Raw genomic sequence first — 22,483 nt, 5'->3', positions numbered from 1 at the left:
TGACAGCCTGAGTGCCTGAGGGCTCTCTGGCACAAAAGGGAAGCCCTTCTGCTCCCAACATTCTTTGCTCCCCACCTATCCCCTTAACAAGCACTTCAAAATGTAAATAGCTTCTTCTTAACCAATGCTCCAGGATGTAATCAGCACACATATTATCCTCATGTAAGGTCTTGTTTCTGCTTCCATATGCTGACACTCACCTCTTCTGGGCCTCAGTTTCACCTTCTGTAAAATGAGAGAGCTGGAATGACTGGATTCTAGCTCCTTTTTGTCTCCAAACATGTGACACCCAAGGGAATTAGTGCTGCAAAGGAGGAGTTTGGCAAAAGGAGATAGATCAAGTCCCAGTTGTGGGTACAGCGTGCAGAAAACCATTTTGGTTTCTCTTCTCCATTCAGGGAGACAGACTAGGAGGGAATTAAACCAGACTGGAAACTTTGTTTTACCCTGCACATTCTCTCAATAACAGGCAACAGAATAACAGGCAACCAATGAGAGCCACTCCAGCTAGGACTCCAATCACAAAGCCAGCAATGGCCCATCCAGAAAGAGCCTTCTTATCTGTTGTGGACAGAGAAGAGAAAAAGCAATTGTGAGTGTTTTTTAGGGGTTTCAGACACAAGAAATGCCTAGTACTTGTGTTCTTTGCCTGGCACCACATAAATACTTAAAAAATGCTCATTGATTAATGAAGCTGACTTGGCCATTATTCCTCAGAACCGAGGTATCATCCCCTTGGAGACACTTGAATATTGGGGAAGCACATAAAACTCAACCTCTGAACTTCTGATTTCCTCCCCACACTGTGCTCTCTGCCCTTCTCTATGTCTGTTGATGGCAGCATCAACCTCCCAGGCACCCAGATTCAAATTGGGAACCATCTTTGACTTTCTTTTTCCTTCAGACTTCACATATAATCAATTGTTATGATATTTTCCCTAATGTTAGGGTTATTTTGTGTTGATTCTAACTGGCCAGTAACTCACATTTACCCCCCTCTTCTCAGTTTCTACTACAGCTCCTCTCATCTCTTCTAGATTATGACAATCATTTTCTGACCAGTGTTCCTGTCTCTGGTCTCTCACATCTCCAATTCATACTTCATATCCTTGTCCAAATCCAACCTTTCTTGAATTCCATTCTGATGATGAAATTACTCTTTGCAAAAACCTTTAAATGAGTTTCTCACATCTCTTCCTAAAAGTCAGTGCACTATAGAAGAAAGAGTTCTGGATTTGAAATCTGTAGAGGTGGTCTAGAATCCTGTTCTTGTCACTTCCTAGCTGTGGGATCTTGGTAAGTTTTTTCTCTTCTTTGGATATCAGTTTTCCAAGCTAGAAAATGAAGCAGTTTGGGCTAGATGAACCACCTGTATGTATATAACACTCATGTCAGTTTTAAAGCTTAGGAGCTTACCATTCTCTTCTTCCCCACTATTCTGGCCAAATTCAAGTCTTGTTTTCCATTTGAATTTTTGGAAGAGTCTTCTTACTGGTCTTCCTGCCTCTAATCTTCTAATTCATATTCTTCCTCTTTGTGTTTCAAGTGCTCCATGTATTGTTATTTTAAAAATCCCTACCTTCCATCTTAGAATCAATACTGTATATTAGTTCCAAGTCCATGTATTGTTTATTGATGATAATGATAACCATCTGCTAAAGGATGGGTTAAGGGTTGCTAATGGAATCTGGGCTACTTACTACTGTGGACAAGAGGAGAAATAATAAAATGGTCTTTGAACCAGTCCTTTAGAATTTCCTATTCAATAATCATCAGAGATCCATTTAATCAAACTATTGTAAAATTCTTCTGAAATTCTTAACTTCTTTTTCCTTTTTTTGGACAATATTTTGTCCAGGTCTGAAAGGGATACATTAAGGTCCCTTGTTATTGTACTTTTACTCTCATGGAATTTGTTTACTTTTTTCTTTAGTATTGAACTGGTATACCATGTGGTGCATATTCATTGTGTTACGGGTACAATAATTTATTTTTTATGGTACTGAAAGAAGCAAATGTTGACTTAGTATTTTATATTTAGTCCTATGGCTCTATCCTGTATTTTATGTTTTGTTAAACTCTGTAAGTGCTTCTATTTACTGATCACATTCTGTATTCTGTGTAACCAACCCAAACTTCTTCTTTGTCTGAGAGAAGCTAATTAAAAAATTCAGCCTTCTTCTCTGAGGCTGAGTGTATAAGTTATTGTTCTCCCATAATCACTGTTAATTAAAAATTAAAAAAAAATTTGAGTTTGACTTTAGAAGTACAATTCTAATTGTTATGTCAGCAACATTTGCATATCATTCCCGAAAAGTGTTATATTGAAACTCTGGGAGCTGAGAGTCCCACCATTGATTGACTATTGGACCTCAGAATGTTCCCAGAGGCCATGAGGACAGGGGAGAAAGCGGTTGGCTGAGGGGGTATAAATACCCTGGCAGCCCCTGACAGGGGGCTTTCGCTTTTCCTTTCCTTTGGGATCTGTAGACCCTGGTCTATTGGGATCTGAGTTTTGCTTGGCTCAACCTTGCAAGAACTCCTGTCTGAACCTTATTGACATTTGCCAACCTGTATCCAGACCGTGAATCCTCTTATTCTTCTGTCCCCTAGATATTTAGGTATCTAAACCATCCTTAGGTATGTACGTATCCTGGGGCCCGGGAGGGATCCAGGAAGTGGGCAGGAGAAGAAGAAGAGGGCGGAAAGGGTGGTTCCTAAAGGCTGTGAAAGGCATAATATCTGGCAAGAAGAAGAAGCTGAGAGACATCAAACAACAGCTTGCTTGCTCTGGTTTGGCTGTGGCCAGGCTGAGCCAGAGGAGATAGAACAAGCCAGAATCACTCATCTGCCCACAGTCCTGAGGATTAGTATTATCAAAGATTAGTTTAGGGTTTCCTATTCCTCTTCCCATTTCCTAAACTTTCCTTCCTTGCCAAATCTATATAAAACTCTTTAAGCACCTTCCTGGAGTGGTCGTTTCATCACTTCTCTGGGAAGGGAGCAAACACAGTCAGATAAACGTGTCCAAGGCTAATAGAGCCCAATACCCACCATTGATCAACCCCAGGTGGGATCTGAAAGGGATATTCATCCATTGACCTGAAGGATCCTGCCTGGGCACTGTTGTAAAGGAGGGAGGTGTTACAACATCTAGCTAGGCGGCAAGACTCAGGTGATCTTGCACTAGCCACATATCTGAATTACCATTGCTGTCACCCATTTAAGAGTGGTAGTATCCAGTTTACCCTCTCCTTTATTTATAACAAAAGGGAAGATTGTTTTGTCATGTAAGTTTAGACTCTGTGTGCCATCCTTAAGAATTAGACTAAGTTGACCATAGCCTCATCCCTTTAAATTTCAGATGGCCTTAGTTTATTCTCAGATGCCTTTGTGTCTGATGTTCCTGTCTGATTATCAGTGACCTCCAGTGGCAGCTGGGCCTTGAAAAGTCACAAAAGTATTCCTTAGAGACTGAGAGGTGGTCCTGTTCCCAAGTGTGCTGTCTACCTTATCCTCAATATAAGCATTATGATTGTTTGTTGTTCCAGTTCCATAACCAATGATATGGTTTTTGTTCTTTGTTCTATGCTTATAAGATTGTTTTGAATCCTCAATTCAGACTCTTTTAGATATTTGAGGTATCAAGAGACCTGCTTTATTGTTTTGTAGATCCCAACTAATAAACAATAACTTTGTTTAGAGAAGCCTGCCTCAATTTGCCTTCCTTGTTAAATTTCACAGTTAAATTTTAATGTTAAATTTTAGTACCTTTTAGCATACTTTATTTTCTCTGCTTATTTTTAAAAATCAAGTACAATTTTACTATTATATTGTCTCAGATCAAAATTACTGCTACCATGTTGCTTTTTAAAAGTACAACTGATGCATAATAGATTTTGCTCTAGCCTTTTAAAAAATTTTTTTATTTAAAAAAACCCTACAAAACCCTTACCTTCTGTTTAAAATTGATACTAAGTATGTTTCCAAGGCAGAAGAATTATAAGGGCTCCATAACTGGGGTTAATGACTTGCCTAGGGTCACACAATTAGGGAGTATCTAAGACCACACTTGGGCCCAAGTCCTCCTGGGTAGAATCAACTGGCATTCTAAGCACTGTTCTATCTGGCTTTCCCTTGGCTATTGCTTTTTAAATCTATTTTATTTTCTTCCCTTTTATGACCCATGACATAATCTTATTTACATTTATGGATGAATTAATCTGCTTTACATTCTGTTTATAAAAAGTGTGTATTTCCTTCTATCTTGCTCTCTTATATTTTTTCCCTCTATTTCCTCACTGTTGCCTATATAAATGTCTTCTATTTCATTAAAAACCAATTTCACCATGTTTTAATGGTTATACAATTCTTGGTTGTAAGCCTTTTTTTTTGCCTTTTGGAATATCATATTCCAATTTTCCCACTCATTTATGGTGATAACAGCTAAATTTTGTGGGATCATTACTGTTACTATTTCAGGATTCCCCTTGCTCTAAAGCTCTCTGCCCTAGTTACTTAGTGCCACCCTCAGAAAGGGAGTAAAATACTAGCTTGTTGCTCACCGCTCTGCATGAATTTGCTGATTCTCTAGCTCAGGTTTTATACCTGCGTGTGGGCTCCTCTTCTTGCTCCCCATACCATATCAGGCTCATCTCTGAGATATCCAAGATCTCTTCCTCCCTAAGTCCTCATTCAGTCTCATTTTCTTATCACTTTTCTCATTAGCTCATGTGCCCAGGCTTTGGTCTTTATAAATGCTCTGATCTGGGCTGGAAAAATGGCTCACTGGGTTTTTCCTGTTGAAAGGAATCCTCTTTTCTTCTTGATCCTTTACTCTTTCTAGACCTTTGTTGGAGTGGTTGTGCTAGATTTCTGGGCTGGAGAGCTGCTTTCTACTCTTCCTTCTGCTACTTAGCCTGGTCTCTCCATGATGATATTCTACAAATGTAATTGTATACCAATTCCAGCCTACTCATTGCTCCCTTACCTATATTCTCACCACCTCTGCTAGGAGCTGAGACTAGTTTTGCCTGGAATTCAGGAGTGGAAAAAGTAACTTTAGATTCCCCATATTTTTACCCATCCAGGTAGTTTGGACCCAGCCACAGCCAAATTAGAAATGTGATAATGGTCACATTCAACCAAAGTCTGACCCTTGAGTGTCAGGTTTGGTTTCACTGGTCTACCCAGTGTTGATGAATGACATATGCCAACCAGATGTGTATGACCTTCTCTTCTCTCTGCTAATAAGGCTTTGGGGCCTTCCTATGACCTACCAATTACTCTTGGATGTTCTTAGCCTGTCATTCAAGTTCCTTCCAAAATGGCGGACTCCCTCTATAATGCTTCTCCTGGCCTTGCACTGTCTCCTCAGGTTGCATTGGTCTACTTTGTGCATGTGGACAAACACTACATTTTCTCATATCTGAATCTTAGCTTGGGCTACTTATTCATAGAAGAAGAATATTCTCTCTCCTCTCATTTGACCTATTGAACTCTTCCCTGTTTTTTAAAACCGTACTTTTTAAGAGTTTATCAAGTGATAACTGTTCTTTGAAATCTGACATTGTTTCTTCTGCCCACCCTCCAAGTAGAATGGATTTCTTCCAAGGTCTCCCACAATACTTTATTTGCAGCCATGGTCTAAATATGCTGGATCATGCAATATCTGAATACGCAATATAATATCATATTGTGCATCGGTTTGCCCACATGTCTGACCACATTCCCTAGAGTGAGGTTCTTTTTTTTTTTTTTTTTTAGATTTTTTTTAAACCCTTGTACTTTGGTGTATTGTCTCATAGGTGGAAGATTGGTAAGGGTGGGCAATGGGGGTCAAGTGACTTGCCCAGGGTCACACAGCTGGGAAGTGGCTGAGGTTGGGTTTGAACCTAGGACCTCCTGTCTCTAGGCCTGACTCTCACTCCACTGAGCTACTCAGCTGCCCCAGTGAGGTTCTTTTTTAACATGACTTTTCCTAAATCACCATGAAAAGCTGACCTCCTGAGTGGGCCTGAATCCTTTCTCCTGGGGTCTCACCCTAAGCCAATCCAAGAAATTTATTCTCTGAGGGAAGAGAGAGATATCTTACCTATCACCCTGACTGTGATGCTTGTAGAGATTGTTGCATTGGCTGCATTGTTCATTGCCATGCACCTATACGTTCCTGAGTCTTCCCAAGATGCTTGGGAGATAGTGTAATTGTTTCCAGAATTTCCAGATATAGAAGAACCATTCACTTGCCATGCATACTGGGCCGGTGGTAGAGAACTAGCCCGACACTCTAAAGTCAGATTCTCCTTGAATATGACCTCAATCTGGCCATTAACAGAGTGTGGAAGAATCGTGATCTGCTCAGGTCCATCTACGAAAAGACGAAAAAGATGAGATGTCAGTCATTGTTAGAGAAAGGATTGGGAGAGGGGGGAGATTCAGAGTCACTCACAGACGACAGTCAGGTTGAATAAGTCACTTATATTGGCAAGGAATGGATTCCAGATTTCACATTGATAAGCTCCCATATCTTCCCTCTTGACGGGCTTGATGGTGAAAGTCTGGCCATGGTCAGATAGAGTCTTCCTTTCATTTAGAATCAGTTTCTTGTTTTGGAAGTACCACCGAATACCTGGCAAAAATCCATTGTCTGTGTCACAGGTCAAGACCGCAGTGCCGTTCTCTATGATGAAGTTGGAGTTATAGATATTTTTGTTGGGTTCCATCAGGTTCTCTGTAGAAAGACAAAGAGTAGAGAGATTTGGCTGAGTGACTGGCCTATATCTCCTTCACCAGGCCATGTCTTCAGGAAACGCAAGACACTGGAAGCCCAAATAGAAACGTTTCTGTTACAGACATACAGGGTTGTGTCCTGACATTCTGGGGAGAAGGATGCCTCATGGTTCAGTGGATGTACCAATAGGGCAAATGAGCAGAAAGGACTGGGGCGGAAGTGCTGTGTCCTGGACTATCCCACCTCCAGAGAGGTCCCAGGAGGTACACAAGCTAATGATGGAGTTGGGGAGGGAAGTAGGGAATAAGCATTCATTAGGTATCTACTATATATCTGGCATATGGCAGATGTTACACCAATCCTATTATTTTTATTATCATCTTCATTGTTATGGTTACTAATACTGCCAAGCACCATTTTATTACAGCGGGAGTAGGGGCTATTATTCTTTCTACTTAACAGTTCAGGAAATTGAGGCAGACAGAGGTTAAGTGACTTGGCCAGGATCACACAGCTAGTAAGTATCTGAGACCAAATTAGAACTTGGATCTTCCTGAGTCCAGACCCCGTGTCCTCCCTATCCACTTTGGCTTCTTGATGCCTCTCATCAACCATCTCATTCGAATCCAGAAGTCTATACTCTGATATCTATGAATTTATTTTGAAAAAAAGGGTTGGTAACTGTATTTCAATAGAATTAGTTTTCTTTGAAGTCCCCTGGATCTTACTTTGTGTATGTAATTAAAGCATCCTTCTTCTGAGAAGAAGTTTCTGGGTAATGACAGCCTGAGTTGCCCGAGGGCTCTCTGGCACAAAAGGGAAGCCCTTCTGCTCCCATCATTCTTTGCTCCCCACCTGTCCCCTGAACAAGCATTTCAAAATGTAAATAGCTTCTTCTTAACCGTTGTTCCAGGAAGTAATTAGCACACATATTATCCTCACCTAAGGCCTTGTTTCTGCTTCCATATGCTGACACTCCCCTCCTCCTCTGGGCCTCATTTTCCCCATATGTAAAATGAGGGAGCTGGAATAGCTGGATTCAAGGCCTCTTTCATCTCCAAACACTCAATACCCTGCAGGATACTTCCATTCTATTTACAAAATGAGGCTCAAAGAGGCTAATGTGGGTGATCAGACAGTGAATGACTTTTCTTGTTCCAGGACTGAAGCTCTTTCCCTTTTTGTCTGATGGTCCTTGTGGGCCTTTCTCAGATCAGTTGCTGAAGGCTGGCAGAGACCAGAGGAGCCCAGATCTCCATCTAGAGGGGACTTCAATGTCATCTAACACATCCCCTTATTTCCTGATGAGAAAAATAGGAGACTCCCAGGGGCTGAGTGATTCATACAAAGTCCACTGGATACCCAAAATCCCATAACTGAGGCCGGGCTCCCTTCAGCATATCCCAAGGTCTCTCCCTAAAGGATGTCATCTCTCTGTGATTGGCAGAGGGACAGAACAGAGTTACTTTCCTTTGGGTTCCCCCTTCCCAAAATGGCTTCAAGGAGGTACCCTGAAGGCCCTCACAGTGCTTGACTGGCACACCCAGTCTTCCTATTTCAAAACAAAAGGCCCTCCCATACTTGGGTTCCCTTTTGGATGTTGGTGGCAGCATCTCTTCCCCAAACCTCCCCCGGGAGAGCTTCATAGTGCAGGTATCTCATGGGGAAACTGAGGACTTTACCAGGACCCTACTTGAGGTGGGAGTACCTTGTGCTTCCAGGGGGTCCCTGAACATTTTAACTCTATCCATTGTCCCTGATAAAATGAGAGGATATTTGTAAAGAGCTTAGTATGGTATCTGGCACAAAGTAGTCACTTGATCCCTTCCTCCTCCCCTCTAGTGCAGCTTTTTATTCTTTCTTTGGCCAGCTGAGGATATGGCAGTCAGTAGATCAGCTCTGTTGAAGGAGAGACTTTGCAGCAGCCTCTGAGGGCTGAGTGGCCTTGGCTGTGATGAGACCCAAGTGAGCCAACAACTAGCACTGTCTGAGCAACAAAGTCCCAGATATGGCAGAGAGTGTCTGCTCCCAGATAGCATAGCATGTCTGATCAAGGGTCATTCAGCCTCTGCTTATCCATGACTGTCACTTATGTGGCTTCTTTTGCCCTCTGGGTAGCTCTGCTTCTGAGGGCTCCAGTAGACTGTGCCAACATTTGCTTCCCGTCAACCCCCCCCCCCCTCAGTCCTAGCTCTCCTCACTGGGGCCACATAGAGCAAAGCTGACCTGCTTCCACCCAAGGGCCCTGCAGGTTCTTCCACACGGCTTCTTTCCTACTTGATCTCAATCCTCACTTGATTAATTCCTTTAGCCGGAACTGTGAATTGCCACAGGATACTCGAATGTTTCAATAACTGATTTGTAGGTCTTCAACCATCCATATTTCTCTGCTCTTCTGCCTTTACCAAATGGACATCCAGAATGTGTGAGCCTGAAAAAAATCTTTTCTCCTTGTGGCCAAGCCTGGGGTGATGAGCCTCTGCTCACTTGGCAAAGGACCGACCTTTGATGATGGATACACCAGCCTCCTGGGGTCTCTCTTGCCATAGCTGGTATATGAGAGCTCTGGGTTACCTTCCTGGCTGATTGAGCCATTGAAGGTCAGCCTCATGGATGGGGGCTTGTCCATCTCTATCTTAACATGCAGTGCCAGAAGTGAATATAGCATCAGTTCCAGGGGTGGCCTGGCCTTTGTGGAGCACAGTAGGACCCCTACTACTTCCCTGGCTCCAGACAGCAAGCTAGCTTTTAGTTTAATCAGTTCCTATGGTGGTTTCCCCAGTAATTGGTCTGACCATTTCTACCACCTTTTATATTTCAAGGATCCTACAGCAGCTCAGGATTGGATAAGAGGGTCAACCAGCCCAAGATAATCTAACTTTTGTTTGGAAACCTCTTTGCTAAGATAGCCTTATTCCAATTTTGGACCACTGAAATTGGTGGGGAGATTGCCATGACAATCATCCTAACTCTCTCTCTCTGCAGCTTTGACTCACTACTCTACATTTTCTCCTCTCGGGTCAAGGAGAACCAGCTAAATCCCTCTGCAGTTGGCAGCTGAACCTGCAGGCAGAACCATGGCCTTTTGGAATTAAAGAATCATTTGCCCGTCAAGTCCAGCCCTGGTCTAAAAAAGGATGTTTAGGGCATTCGATGTGACAGATGGTCATTTGTCCTCCACAGAGGAGGAGAAGAGGAAAGGGGAGAAAAGAAGCCTTTAAGGGCTTACTATGTGTGCTAAGCATTTTACAGACCAGAAAGCTCCAAGTATTAGGGAATTTTCATTGAAGTCCAGAATTGACAGTTGTAAGAGACCTCAGAGGCTATCTTGTCCAACACAACCACTGAAGGAATCCCCACTGGGAATCCTCAACAATTGGTCATTTGCCTTTGATTTGGAAAGCATCCCATGAGAGATGGAGATCCTCTCACTTTTTGTTACAGCCCAAGCTACTTTGAAACTGCTCTAATTAATGTAATGATCATTGAAGGAATCAGTAGAAATGATGTACTGGCTCAGAGGAATAAAGCAAAAAGCCCCAGATGTTAGAAGAACTTTAAGCCTCTCTTTGGTATCACCAGGAATTCTATTAGTACAACCAAAATTCCTTTAGAATTCCTTCACCAATCACAGTATGGTTCCTCAGGAAAACTAGCTTCGAGGTATCAACTGATGATCAACTGATGATAGATGAATCAGTATTATCAAAGTACTGATGAAGACCAAAAGCACCGGACTGCGAATATTAATAATGGTAATAATCACAGCTTCAGAGGATGAAGCTGGATACTTCTCAGTCCCTTCAGGCTTCCCTGAAACTCTCCTAAGGCTGCCTTGTTGTTAGATCAACAAAAAGGTCAGTAGATGGTTTAAGATTTGTAACAAGGGTTTTACTAAAGTTATTTAAATAATCAGGAAAGCTGAGTGAAGGGAAGAGGGTTTTAGGAATCACTAAATAAAATCGATTCCTAGCTCAAAGTATTAAATCCAACAGTTTCAGAATGTTGAGGCTGGACTGAGCCAGGCCTACAGGCCTGCTATAATCCACACTGCTTGTCTATAGATGGATTAGGTTGCTGCTTGATTGAAGAGAATTCGTTGGATAAATCTTCTTTAGTAGTCTGTTGAATGGTGTCAGTTGGCCCTAAAGCTAAGTAGTAAATCCTTTAACTTCAAGATATGCTGGTTGATTCCTAGCCTATTCAATAAACTAAGGAGAAAAGGTTTGTCCTACCCACCCAGATCTCCGGCTCCAGACTGAGTCCCTGGGTTTGGTCTCTCTCTCCCTTATATAGGGCACAACTCAACTGACGATAGGTCTCATGCCCTGGCATGGCATCAGGAATTTCCCAAGATTCCAATTTTCCAACTGGCAGCCCTGTCCCTAGACATGGTTTCTTGCAAATCTTGCAAAAATTTAACTTACAATAATGCCCATTTCACCTTTGGGAATTTTTAACCTAATAATTTCCTATGTGCATATCTACTTACTCCTATTCTATGCTAACTCTGAATTATGTTTTCCTATCTATACCACCCTTCACAAAATAATAAATCTGTCTTTCTATGCCTCACTAATCTACCTTCTATTCTGTCTCAGGCAGGGAAATAGGAAAGAAAAAATTGGGAAATGAGGGGTTTTACATAACAAGTACATGCATTGTAACAATAATACATTTGCAAACATAAATCAATAACATTTAACAAAAACAGTTATGCATTGCAACCAAGCAACTGTTACTACAAGCTTATGGCTTGTCTCACTATTAAGCTACATATATAAGCAAACACATTTTCAACACTAACTTGAAACTATAGATTACTGTAAAATCATATGCAACATCATAATTTCAAACTATTCTAATGCCTTCAACAAAGAAATTAACAATCCTAATGTTAGTAAAAATATTTGTATTGTAAGTATCAATCTTATGCTATATTAGGGTATTAGTTTCCAAAACTAAAAAATGTTAGCAATCTTAAGATTAGGCTCAAGGCCAGGGGTCGGCAATGTATGGCTCTCGAGCCATATCTGGCTCTTTTGAGGGCCAAATATGGCTCCTTTCTGCAGGAGCCATAAAGTCTATTTTTTTTCAGGTGCTGTTACAGGAGCCGCAATGTAAGCACTGTACAGCTCTCACAAAATGACATTTTAAAAAATGTGGCGTTTATGGCTCTCATGGCCAAAAAGGTTGCTGAGCCTTGCTCAAGGCTTTTAATAGCCAAGTGAGTAAACTTTGTTATTCTATGTACATTACTATAATATATTATGTTCCAACTTATTCATAGATAATATTCTGACCCAATTCTAACTGTCAAAAATTCCGTATCTTTCCCTAACCATGTTAATACAAATCTATTTACATGTTAGTGCATATTTTATATATATACAATGTAACTTTATACATATTAGAGCAATAGAAACACTATTATCCACATCAAGGTACAATACATTTCTTGGTGTGGATAAGGCACTAAACTGCTCTTAACTATTTGCATTATGTACAGTTATGTTCATGTGAATTTGCTTGAATCTTCATGTAATGAAATTTGACCTACAGGTGTTCTATATCATGGTTATACTCACCTACTCCATTCAACCTTGTTCTTCAATTGTTTATGTACTATATTGCATGTATGCTATTATGTTGGATGCAATGAGTATGTGCTGAAGATATGTTATGCTATGTTATGTTTCCACTCCACACAATTCAAACCTACTTTTTTTGAAGATTATGGGATAGTCCTTTCTTCTTGTCCTGATGTTATCCAGTTCTTTGTGATGCTTGACAGTTCTGTCTTGTCCTGTTGTCCTTGTTGCTTTTTCCTTGAGAATATCTTGTGATATCTTGAAGCTTTTCTTCTGGCCTTCATCTGTAATCAGCATACCCCATCTTGTAGGTTGTCTAGACTTGTCTGTATTTACTCGTCCTCTTCTTTTCTTCTGTAATTGTTGTTGCATAAGTGTGATTGTGTAGTTTGTGTTATTTTGTGTAGTGGAAAACATTTTGAATTTTTTTATGAAGTGAGTTTTTTCTTTATTATATCTATTGTAGGTTCAAATTGATGCTAATTGTTGTTTGCATGTGTTGGTGTATTGATTTATTATTGATTTATTGATTTTGACGTTATAATGATATGTTGATGTTTTCCTAAGATGGTTCATTCAATGGATATTCATTTTGCTGCTGTTTCTGTTAGATCAGTGAAGGGCAAACTTTTTAAAGAGGGGGTGCCAAAGGAAAGGAAAGGAAATGTTCTATCTGGCCCGCGTGACATTATTCCTAATCTCCTAAATACAATGAGTAGGATACAATACAATGAATCTTCAAAAGAGCTGCCTTAGAATATTTCAGGGGGCTGCATCTGGCCTGTGGGCTATAGTTTGCCCACCACTGTGTTAGATGGCTTAATCATCATTTAAGTCTTCTCTATCACTGCTTGGATATATGTTCATGGTTTCTGTAGACTGCTTATCAGATGTTATCTCTGCTGGGTCTGGATTTAGCTGCTGTTGAGTCATGACTTCGTTTGATGATTTCACATGTGTGATGTGGAACTATGGATCTTTTCCTTTGAACTTTATACTTGTTGGAGTGGTTAATAGAATTTTGTATGGGCCTGTCCATTTTGGGTCAAGAATGGACTTCCTGCTGAAATTTCTAATATAGACTATGTCTCCCGGTTTGTAATTCTGCAATGAATAACCAAGAGGAACTCTTTCTTGGATTAAATCCAAACTATGAAGTTCATCCAGCCTTTCTTTTAGTACCTTGATATATTCATTCAGCTTGTGCTCAGCTCCTAGTGTGACAAATAAGCTCTTTTCTGAGGTGCACTGCCTTACCAAGGTGCGTGTCCATATAGTAATTCAAATGATGAGAGATGTGTTATACTGTTTGGTTGAGTCCTTAGTTGAAATAAAGCTAATGCTAATGCATCTGGACATTTTAAGTGTGTTTCAGCGCAGAGCTTACCATTGAGAGTAATTTTTTTTTGTTTGTCAAATCTCTCCACCTGTCCTCAAGCTTGTGGCCTATACATAGAATGTAGATGTCTTTTTTATTCCTAGGGTTTCATAGACTTCCCCTAATATTTTTTGAGCAAAGTGACTTCCAGAATCTGAGCCAATTTGAGATGGTATAGAGAACACCTGGATGTTATCTCTTTTAGTAATACTTTTGCTACAAATGCAGTATTGTTTTTTTCTGGCTGGGAAGACTTCAGGCCACTTAGTCACATGGTCTATTATGACTAAGGCATACTTGAGCCCTTGGCATGAAGGCATTGAAATGTAATCTACTTGAAAATCTTCAAATGGAATGTTGTCTATTTGTCTCCCACTGAAGTTTTTGTTTTTGGTTACTCCTTGGTTGAATTGCAAGAAAATTTTGCATTTCTCTCATACTCTTATTGCATGAGTTGTAATGCCTTTAGCTATTCAGTGGTGACAGATGGAATCAATTAACCCATGTGTACCATAGTGATCTTGTTAATGTATAACATTGCAGAGTATTGGCACCAAGTTTTTTCTTCCATTCCTCCACTTCCTTTGGTGAATAAATGTTTTGCAAATTTATTTCTTCCACCAAAGACAAGTTTAGGATGTAAGATGGCCCATATCTTGCTCTGAATTTGGCTGTAACATCTGCCTAGATGTAACAACCTGCCTATGATTGCCTAGTGTCACTGTATCTACAAGTTCACGGTGACTTCTGCAATGAACAATTACCACTTGTTTAGGTAATTGGACAGCGTCCTGGAGATCACTTTACCATATGTTATCTGCTTTCCACTGCCTGTTATAAATCCACGGTGTCTCAAAATTTCTCCTGTGCTATGGACTACTCCCAAAAGCATATTTAGGATCTGTGTAAATGTTAACTGACTTGTCTTTTGCTAATTGGAGAGCCTTTGTGAGGCTTAAGATCTTTGCCTCTTGAGCACTGATGTTAGATGATAATACTGCATAACACAGTGTCTTATCTTGCATTGTCATGGCTGTGCCCGTGTACCTACTGCCATCTACTACATATGAAGATCCGTCTGTAAACACTGTCATGTCAGAATTTTCCAGAGGATTATCAGTTAAATCCCATCTGGTTTTCTGCACTATCTGTAGAGTGTCATCACAGCTATAGATGTATTCACCTTCTAATGGTAGATCTGGCATTAAGGTAGCTGGGTTGAGATTCTTGCACCGATGAAATGATAGAATCTCATTCTCTAACAACATGGCTTGGTATTGTGACAGTTTCTGCCATGTAAAAGCTTGTAGAGGGCAGCTGGGTAGCTCAGTGGATAGAGAGCCAGACCTAGAGACGGGAGGTCCTAGGTTCAAATCCGGCCTCAGACACTTCCCAGCTGTGTGACCCTGGGCAAGTCACTTGACCCCCATTGCCTATTAAAAAAAAGCTTGTAGAGTTGTATTCCTCAATGTTGTTTTGATTTGATGTGGGGAATACACTCTGAGATGTCCTCCTAATACCAAGTCTGAGGATTTTCTAATCATCAGAGCCACTTTAAGACACACATCCACAGATGACTGGGCCCATAGTGGAACTATAATAAGCTATTGGCCTTTTAATTTGTCTCCCAGAGTTTGCATAAGAATGCTAGAAGGTATACATTTATCTTTATGAACAAACAGGTGAAATGGTTTGTCATGGTTAGGAATGCCCAAGGCTGGGCTTGACAAAATCTCAACCTTGAGTTTCTCGATAGCATGTTTATGCTCTTTTGTTAGCTTTAATGGTTCTGTGACAATGGACCTAGTAAGTTAACTCTAAAGTTTTGTAATCAAACTAAACCCTGGGGCCCATTGTTGATAGTAGTTAGTTATTCCTATTATAGCATGGAGTTGTTTCTGTCTTTGGGCATGCTTAACTTCTGTATATCAGCTATTCTATTCTGGGAGATTTTCCTTGAGGCTTTCTCTAGGATAAATCCTAAATACTCAATTCTAGGTAGAATCCATTGCAGCTTTGATTTGGAGACTGTGGCCATGCTTATACAGTTCTCTTAGCAAGTGTGCATTGTCTCTTTGGCATATTTTAGCTGTTGGAAACATTAGGAGCAAATTGCCCACATAGTGAATTAGCTTTCAGTGGGTGAAGGTGATCGATTCAAGGTATCTCTGCAAGATCTGACAAAATATGGTAGCTGACTCTGAAAATCCCTGTGGAAGAAGCCTCAATAGGATTTGTTTTCCTTCTCAGGAGGAGAACAGCTTCTGGCTGTCTCTGTGCAGTGGAATGGCAAAATACACTGAGAAGAGGCCTACAACCATGATCCATGCTGCTGTGCTTGTATTTCTGCAATGATGTTGGCAGGACTGGGTACCACAGCATGACTCTTTTTTACAAAGTTATTGACAGCTCTCAGATCCTGGACCATTTTCCACTGTGTCTTCCCATTGGAATCATGTTTTGCTTTCTTAATAGGCATTATGGGAGTGTTGTTTTCTAAGAAACCATAAGTCAGAATACCCTGGTCCAGGAGACTTTGAATGATAGGTCTTACTCCTTCCACTGCTTCTTTACTCAGTTTAAATTGAGGGATTTTAGGTGGAATACCCTCCTTGACCTCAATCTTGACAGGTTCAGCAGAAAGAATTCTCCCAACTTCCATGGAATTTTTTGACCAAATGGCTTCAGGAATATTATCTGGGATGGTGTAGATAGCTGACTTATACCGCTGATCTTCTCTCTCCTCTACCCTAATCTAAAAATAGGATGTGATGGTGTTTGAGAAATCTCTTTGGAAGATGTAGGAAAAGCTGACCTGATGGATCACACTGAATAGTTGCAGCTAATTTGCATAAAATGTCATGTCCTATCAAACTACTTGGGCATTCTGGCATTAATAAAAATGAATGATCGATGGTTAGTGGTCCAATTTTTACCATCTTTGATTTAGTTTACAAACATTTTCTTCATGACATATAGCCCCTTTTATAGTCAAGAACCCAGTTCCTTTACATCCCTTTGGTCCTGATGTAATCACAGATTTGCTAGCCCTGGTATCAATCATGGCTTGATACATTTGATCTCCAATTTGTATATTCAGCATGAGTTCTTTGCATTGGCCCCTCTGAGACAGTGAAATGAGTCTGTAGTAGTGAATTCAGCAAAAGCAGTGTTGGACAGCTACCAACAGTCTGACTCAGGCTGAGTTTGATTCAGTGACCACTTTTTTTCCTGTGGCTTTGGGCTTCTCTTTTCACTCTGTTAAAGTCTGTTTTTAGGTCAAAGGATTTGTGTGCTGTTTCACTGGATGTGTCCAGCTCACATCCTGGCATCAGATCTTTGATTAGACACTTGGTCTGAACTGCCAGATTTGTTCTGCAGTTCTACACACTGACAAAAGCTTTCCTCCAGCTGGCTCAGAGAGCAGCTGCTGCTGGTGGAATTCCATGGATTCTTTGCTTGAGGAGCTGAAGTGTTAGAATCTTGGCTACAGAGAGATTCTTTGGCTTGGGGGAAGGGACTATGAGGTTCATATGAACTCATATCTTCATTTAAGCAATCTATGTCCTTTTATCTTTTGATGTTACTAAATTTCATGTCAGTTTTAGGATACTAAACACTATTGTAACCAAGTGTTGGTAACTCCTTTCCACTACAAAAGATACATTTAATTACTTGATTGCTTGTTGATGCTGAGACATGATTACTGTTCCCAAGCTCAGCACAGAGTTCATTTGAAGACTCAACTGGTGTTTTAGGATGGAATTCTTTTGTTGTGGGGTTTAGATTTGATTTTTCTCCCGTTACAACTGTGTTCTATGTTGGTGTTTCCTTTCTCCCCTTGATAAACTACTGTGATACTCTCTGAACATTCCATATCTTTGTCAGGTGTGTGTAATTTTACTGTTGCTTTACTAGATGTTTCATCTATGGGAAGCTGCTCCAAGCTTTTAGTGATATTCATTAACCCTATTAGGTTGCAGCTTGTTTCTCTATCCAAGTCTTCTAATGCAAGTAAGTTTGGAATAGATTCTTGAAGCAGTGATGATGACTTGACTCTTTGATCTGGCTCATGCAAATCAATGCAATGACCAGTCTTCTCTCCATTAAAGTCTTGTAGCCTCATGTCCATACATGCTTACAAAGGACATGAGCTTTGACTAACTTTGTTGCATTTATCTTTTTTCCCATAGGTTCTTTCTCTTATCTCAAGAATGCCTCTTTTCATTTGACTGTCTTCTGCAGTCTCATCCCCAATAACTACTAACAGCAAAATTTGATCATCTTTGCTCATTAGCTCTGCAGCTAAGAGGCATAGTGGATGGAGCCTGGAGTCAAGAAACTCATCTATCTGAGTTCAAATCTGGTCTCAGTCACTCATTAGCTGTGTGACCCTGGGAAAGCCACTTTACCCCATTTGCCTCAGTTTTCTCACCTGTAAAATAAGCTGGAGAAGGAAATGGAAAACCCCTCTAGTATCTCTACTAAGAAATGAGGTCATGAAGAGTTGGACATGATTTATTCATGACTTCTTAAAGAATTTCTCCTCACATTAAAGGGTTTTGTTTCCCATCACCTTTTGCCTCTATGATTCTAGTTCAGCCTTCTGAGGCTAGTCAGAATACTTCTAATTCCTCTTCCTCATAGGGTTCAGAAAATTGCTATCCTATGTCTCCACAAAACTTTCTTTTCCTTTGGCTAATATGCAGAGTTCCCTCAATTGAACTTCAGGGACTCCAGATCCCTCACCAGTCTGGTTGAACACTCTCCAGTTCACTGATGCCCCTTGTAAATTGTATCATCTAGACTTCTCTTAAGACTACATTAGCAGGGCAGCTGGTTGGTCAGTGGATTGAGAGCCCATTCTAGAGAGGGGAGGTTCTAGGTTCAAATCTGGCCTCAGACACTTCCTAGCTGTATGACCCTGGGCCAGACACTTAATCCCCATTGCATAGTATTGATTCTAAGGCAGAAGGTAAGGGTTAAAAAAGCGATTACATTAGGTTTTTCAACTGTCCTGTTACCCTACACACTGATATTAAGCTTGTGGTTCTCTCAGACATCCCCAAGTCTCTTTATGCAATTTAATATTGAATTAAAAGTCATTCTCAATTTCCTCTTTTGTAAATCAACCATCCCTTGTACTTCAACTGTTGTCCTATGGCATGGTAAGCAGTCACTGCTCCATTGAGGCCAATGCTTATTTGTACTTTGGACTATTTGTACTCAAGGATAGGACCTGATATCAGTATACCCAATAACATTCATTTTATCACATTCCACTTACTGTGCCAGCTTGCTGAACTACTTCTGGATCCTCACTGCTTCATGCCTACCATCCCCATCCTCCCAATTTTTTCTTTTTCTCTCTTTTCTTTCAAGTTTAAAGACTATGCTATCTGTCTGACTGTAGAATCAATAGAACAAATATATTATTTCATTTAATCCAAGTCACTGATAGGAACATTGAATAGAATGAGTTCAAGAACAGAAATTTCAGAAGATTTGTATGAACTGATGCAGAATGAAGTGAGTAGAAGCAAGAGGGTAATTTATACAATAACAGCAATCTTCTAAAGGTCAACAACCTTTAAAGACTTAGGACCTCTGACCAATGCAGTGGTCAACCAGGATTGCAGAAGACCCATGATGAAATAAGTTACTCACTTCCTACAAAAAGCTACACACTTCCTAGGCAATCAGCTTCCTCACTTCAGAAATGGGATGAATTCAGGGTGGATGTTGCAACAGATATTTTTTGAGCATTGGAATTAGATTTCCTTGATTAGCTATAATTGTCACAAGGGTTTTCTTTTTCTTTAGTGGGATGTGTGAGAAGGGGGACAGAAAATAGATTTTCATTAATTGGAAAAAAAAAAGGTCATTCAGACCACGGGTGTCAAATACATAGCCTACAACACTCCTGCTGCAGTCTAAACTAGATGAAAAGGTAATTAGGAAATAGTTAACAAATGAAAATACAGAAACACACAGATAATTTAAATGCTAAATTAACATGTGGGCTTTAGGGATCCTTGTGTACAGATTTAGGCCAATAAAAAGTCATCCCTCCTCTAAGGCAGTGGTTCCCAAACTTTTTTGTCTTACCGCCCCCTTTCCAGAAAAAAATATTACTTAGCGCCCCCTGGAAATTATGAAACTGTTTGTTGAATTCAGAATAGAATGCAATATAAAAAAGTGTGGCCATCACTGCTCTCCTGGATCACTGCAGCACCCACCAGGGGGTGGTAGTGCCCACTTTGGGAATCACTACTCTAAGGTATATACTGTGGGAGTCTGACTTCCCCAAGGTCATGTCCCTATTTCACAATTCTACCTCTTCCCCCTGCTCTCCATTCAGAATGACCCCAGAGTCAGGGACAGGAAGTTGGGATACTCCTAAGGTTTGTACCAACAAATCTCCATAAAATGAAAGGAAACTAAGGCCAGAGATGATCTCTCTATGGTCCTGCTACACACTAGTGTGATTAGGGGTGTGGAGGCTCTTTCATCTGTACATAGGAGAGCCAGACCCATGAATTAATTGGGCAGCAAGGATTATACTGTGGACCAAGCCACTGGATGCTAAAGCCAATCTTCCCTTTACATGGATAAGAACCAGGTTTCATAACAGCCATGCTTCCATGTGACATTTTAGGCCACCCACAAAGAGGAAAAATGTAGGTGCAATGGTGAATTTCTGTGTGTGAAAGGAGACAAAGGTGAAATTCTCCTTTCCATCTCCAAAATTTCCCTGCAAAAGAGGATCAAGGCCAGCCCCATTGCATGACCATAGCTCATACTTCAACCAAGACTAGAAACACCCTGTGGGGCCACAGCACCGAGTGAAACGGACTGAAGGAAAGACCACGGGAGAGAATACAGGGCAGTCATTGAAGCTGCAGTCCTAGAAGTTTGGAGACAAAGAAGGTTGTATGTTGCTGGGACAGAGAAGAATAATCCAATATCAACAACAATGATGACAATGACAGCTCAAATGCTTTTTGTACCCAACATGTAAAAAGGATTTTCTCCTCATAGAATCCTATTATATACAGAGCAAAAGATTATTCTTTTCTCCAGATGAAGAAACTGAGGCTGGGAAAGGAGGAGACACACTTACTACTCAGATAGTAGATAGGAAAGGAAGTATTCTACCCAATTTTCATGATTCTAAGCTCAGGGCTCCTTCTACCACAACACATTGTGCCATGGGACCAGGGGGGCAGAATGTCACTTATCTTTGTTTCTGTCATGCCAGGGAAGGAGAGAGCCCAACACAAAGTTGGGGGCCCAATCCAGCTACTCACCATAGATTGTAAATCCGGCATAGATTGTAAAGTTCTTGTCTTCAGAGATTGTAAGATACTTCTTTTTGGTGCTATTTAAGCCAGTATATGAGTTAGATGCATAACAGGTATAGGTTCCAGCATGATCCAGGGATGCAGTAGCAGAGAATGTGGCTGACTTGCTCACCTTTTTTTGATTATGAAACCAAGTGAATTGGGCAGGTGGGTTAGATTCAGCAGAACAGGCCAAATTAATATTTGCCCCTACATGGTACTGATTGATTGTTGGAAGAATTGTGGGGGTATCTGGGCCATCTGGAGGAAAGAGAAGAATTCCATATTGAGATTTTGGCAGAAAGAAGGGAAATCTCCTATTCTGTAACACATCAAGAGGGGCCACTGTTTCTCCCTGATCCTCCTTTGATCTGGGAAATTCATAGCTCTTCTTCTGTTTTTCTAGTTTGGAACTGAACTTGGCAGATCTTAGGGCTTCTCCAGTTCAGCACCATGGCTGGCCACCCTCCACCAGAAAGCATGACAAGGCCAATCTGGGCTCCCTAAAGATTAAGGGGGATGGGAACCTCAGAGCTGAGATCTTTAGCCCTCTTTAGAGAAATGACTGAATTAGGCTGACCTCTGGGAATATACCACCAGGCTATAAGCATACCCAATATAGGAAGAACCAAGTTACTCACAGGTAACATTCAGTGTGAATGAATCACTCTTTCTTCTACCAGCTGGGTTCTCGATTTCACACACATAGGGTCCTTTGTCTTTCCTTGTGATAGTGTTTATAATGAGTGTCCTGTTATCCGGGGACATTTGTATCCTGTGACCGACTAGGGCTCTTTGGTTTATGAACCACCGGTATGTGAGATTTATATCCGTAGCCTGGCATGTTAATGAGATATTGTCCTTGTTCTCCACTGGGGCCATGTTGGAGCTGTTGATGATTGGTATGGATAGTAACGCTGTGCAGAAAATAGACAGAAAATGACTATGTTGGTTCTTTTTCTTACCTTATAACCAAAGAACTGGTTTGGAAGTATCCTCTCTAAGACCTCGACAAGGCTGGAGACCAGAGACCAAGAAGCTGTGATTTCAATGGCAAGGACAGCCCTTTCTCTGGTGCAGATCACAACTTCTCCAGGCCATAGGAAAAGTTCATCTTCAGTTCCTGTGGCTGACAAAGACATTCAGAAGGAGACCAAGCTCCTGGTGGTCATTCATTTTGGGCTGAGGCAAGTTGGTCCAGGGATGACAGACCCCTTCATACAGCACCTATGTTTGGATTTGAGGCCTTTTTAGCCTGGCAGGACCACTGAGAGTTTATGTTTCTTTGGCCTGGACTCCAAGATGCCAGGGTTACTTACCTCCATGCCTTGTTGAGGATATTGGTGGAGGCTAGAGAGGATGGACTAGGGACAGGCCATGGGGAGATTGTGCTCAGACAGAGAAACATTAATTTAACTCTGAAGAGGAAATAAATTCCTGT

The 22,483-nt window shown here is 40.9% G+C and overlaps 1 protein-coding gene across 1 annotated transcript in view; it reads right to left on the bottom strand.

Annotated features, from left to right (window-relative positions):
* Nucleotides 1-22,483, bottom strand: part of LOC123240848 (hemicentin-1-like) — a 106,840-nt gene that overhangs the window by 29,716 nt on the left and 54,641 nt on the right. The window contains exons 11-15 of the mRNA XM_044668562.1: nt 21,684-21,959; nt 21,010-21,303; nt 6,449-6,730; nt 6,095-6,367; nt 447-561 (exon numbers count right to left, since the gene is read on the bottom strand). Of these exons, the coding sequence (XP_044524497.1) occupies nt 447-561; nt 6,095-6,367; nt 6,449-6,730; nt 21,010-21,303; nt 21,684-21,959 (1,240 nt within the window). The remainder of the gene's footprint in view (nt 1-446; nt 562-6,094; nt 6,368-6,448; nt 6,731-21,009; nt 21,304-21,683; nt 21,960-22,483) is intronic.

Source organism: Gracilinanus agilis, chromosome 3, assembly GCF_016433145.1.
Source record: "Gracilinanus agilis isolate LMUSP501 chromosome 3, AgileGrace, whole genome shotgun sequence".
NCBI classification, from domain to species: Eukaryota; Metazoa; Chordata; class Mammalia; order Didelphimorphia; family Didelphidae; genus Gracilinanus; species Gracilinanus agilis.
This window is presented reverse-complemented; position numbering and strand designations above follow the sequence as displayed.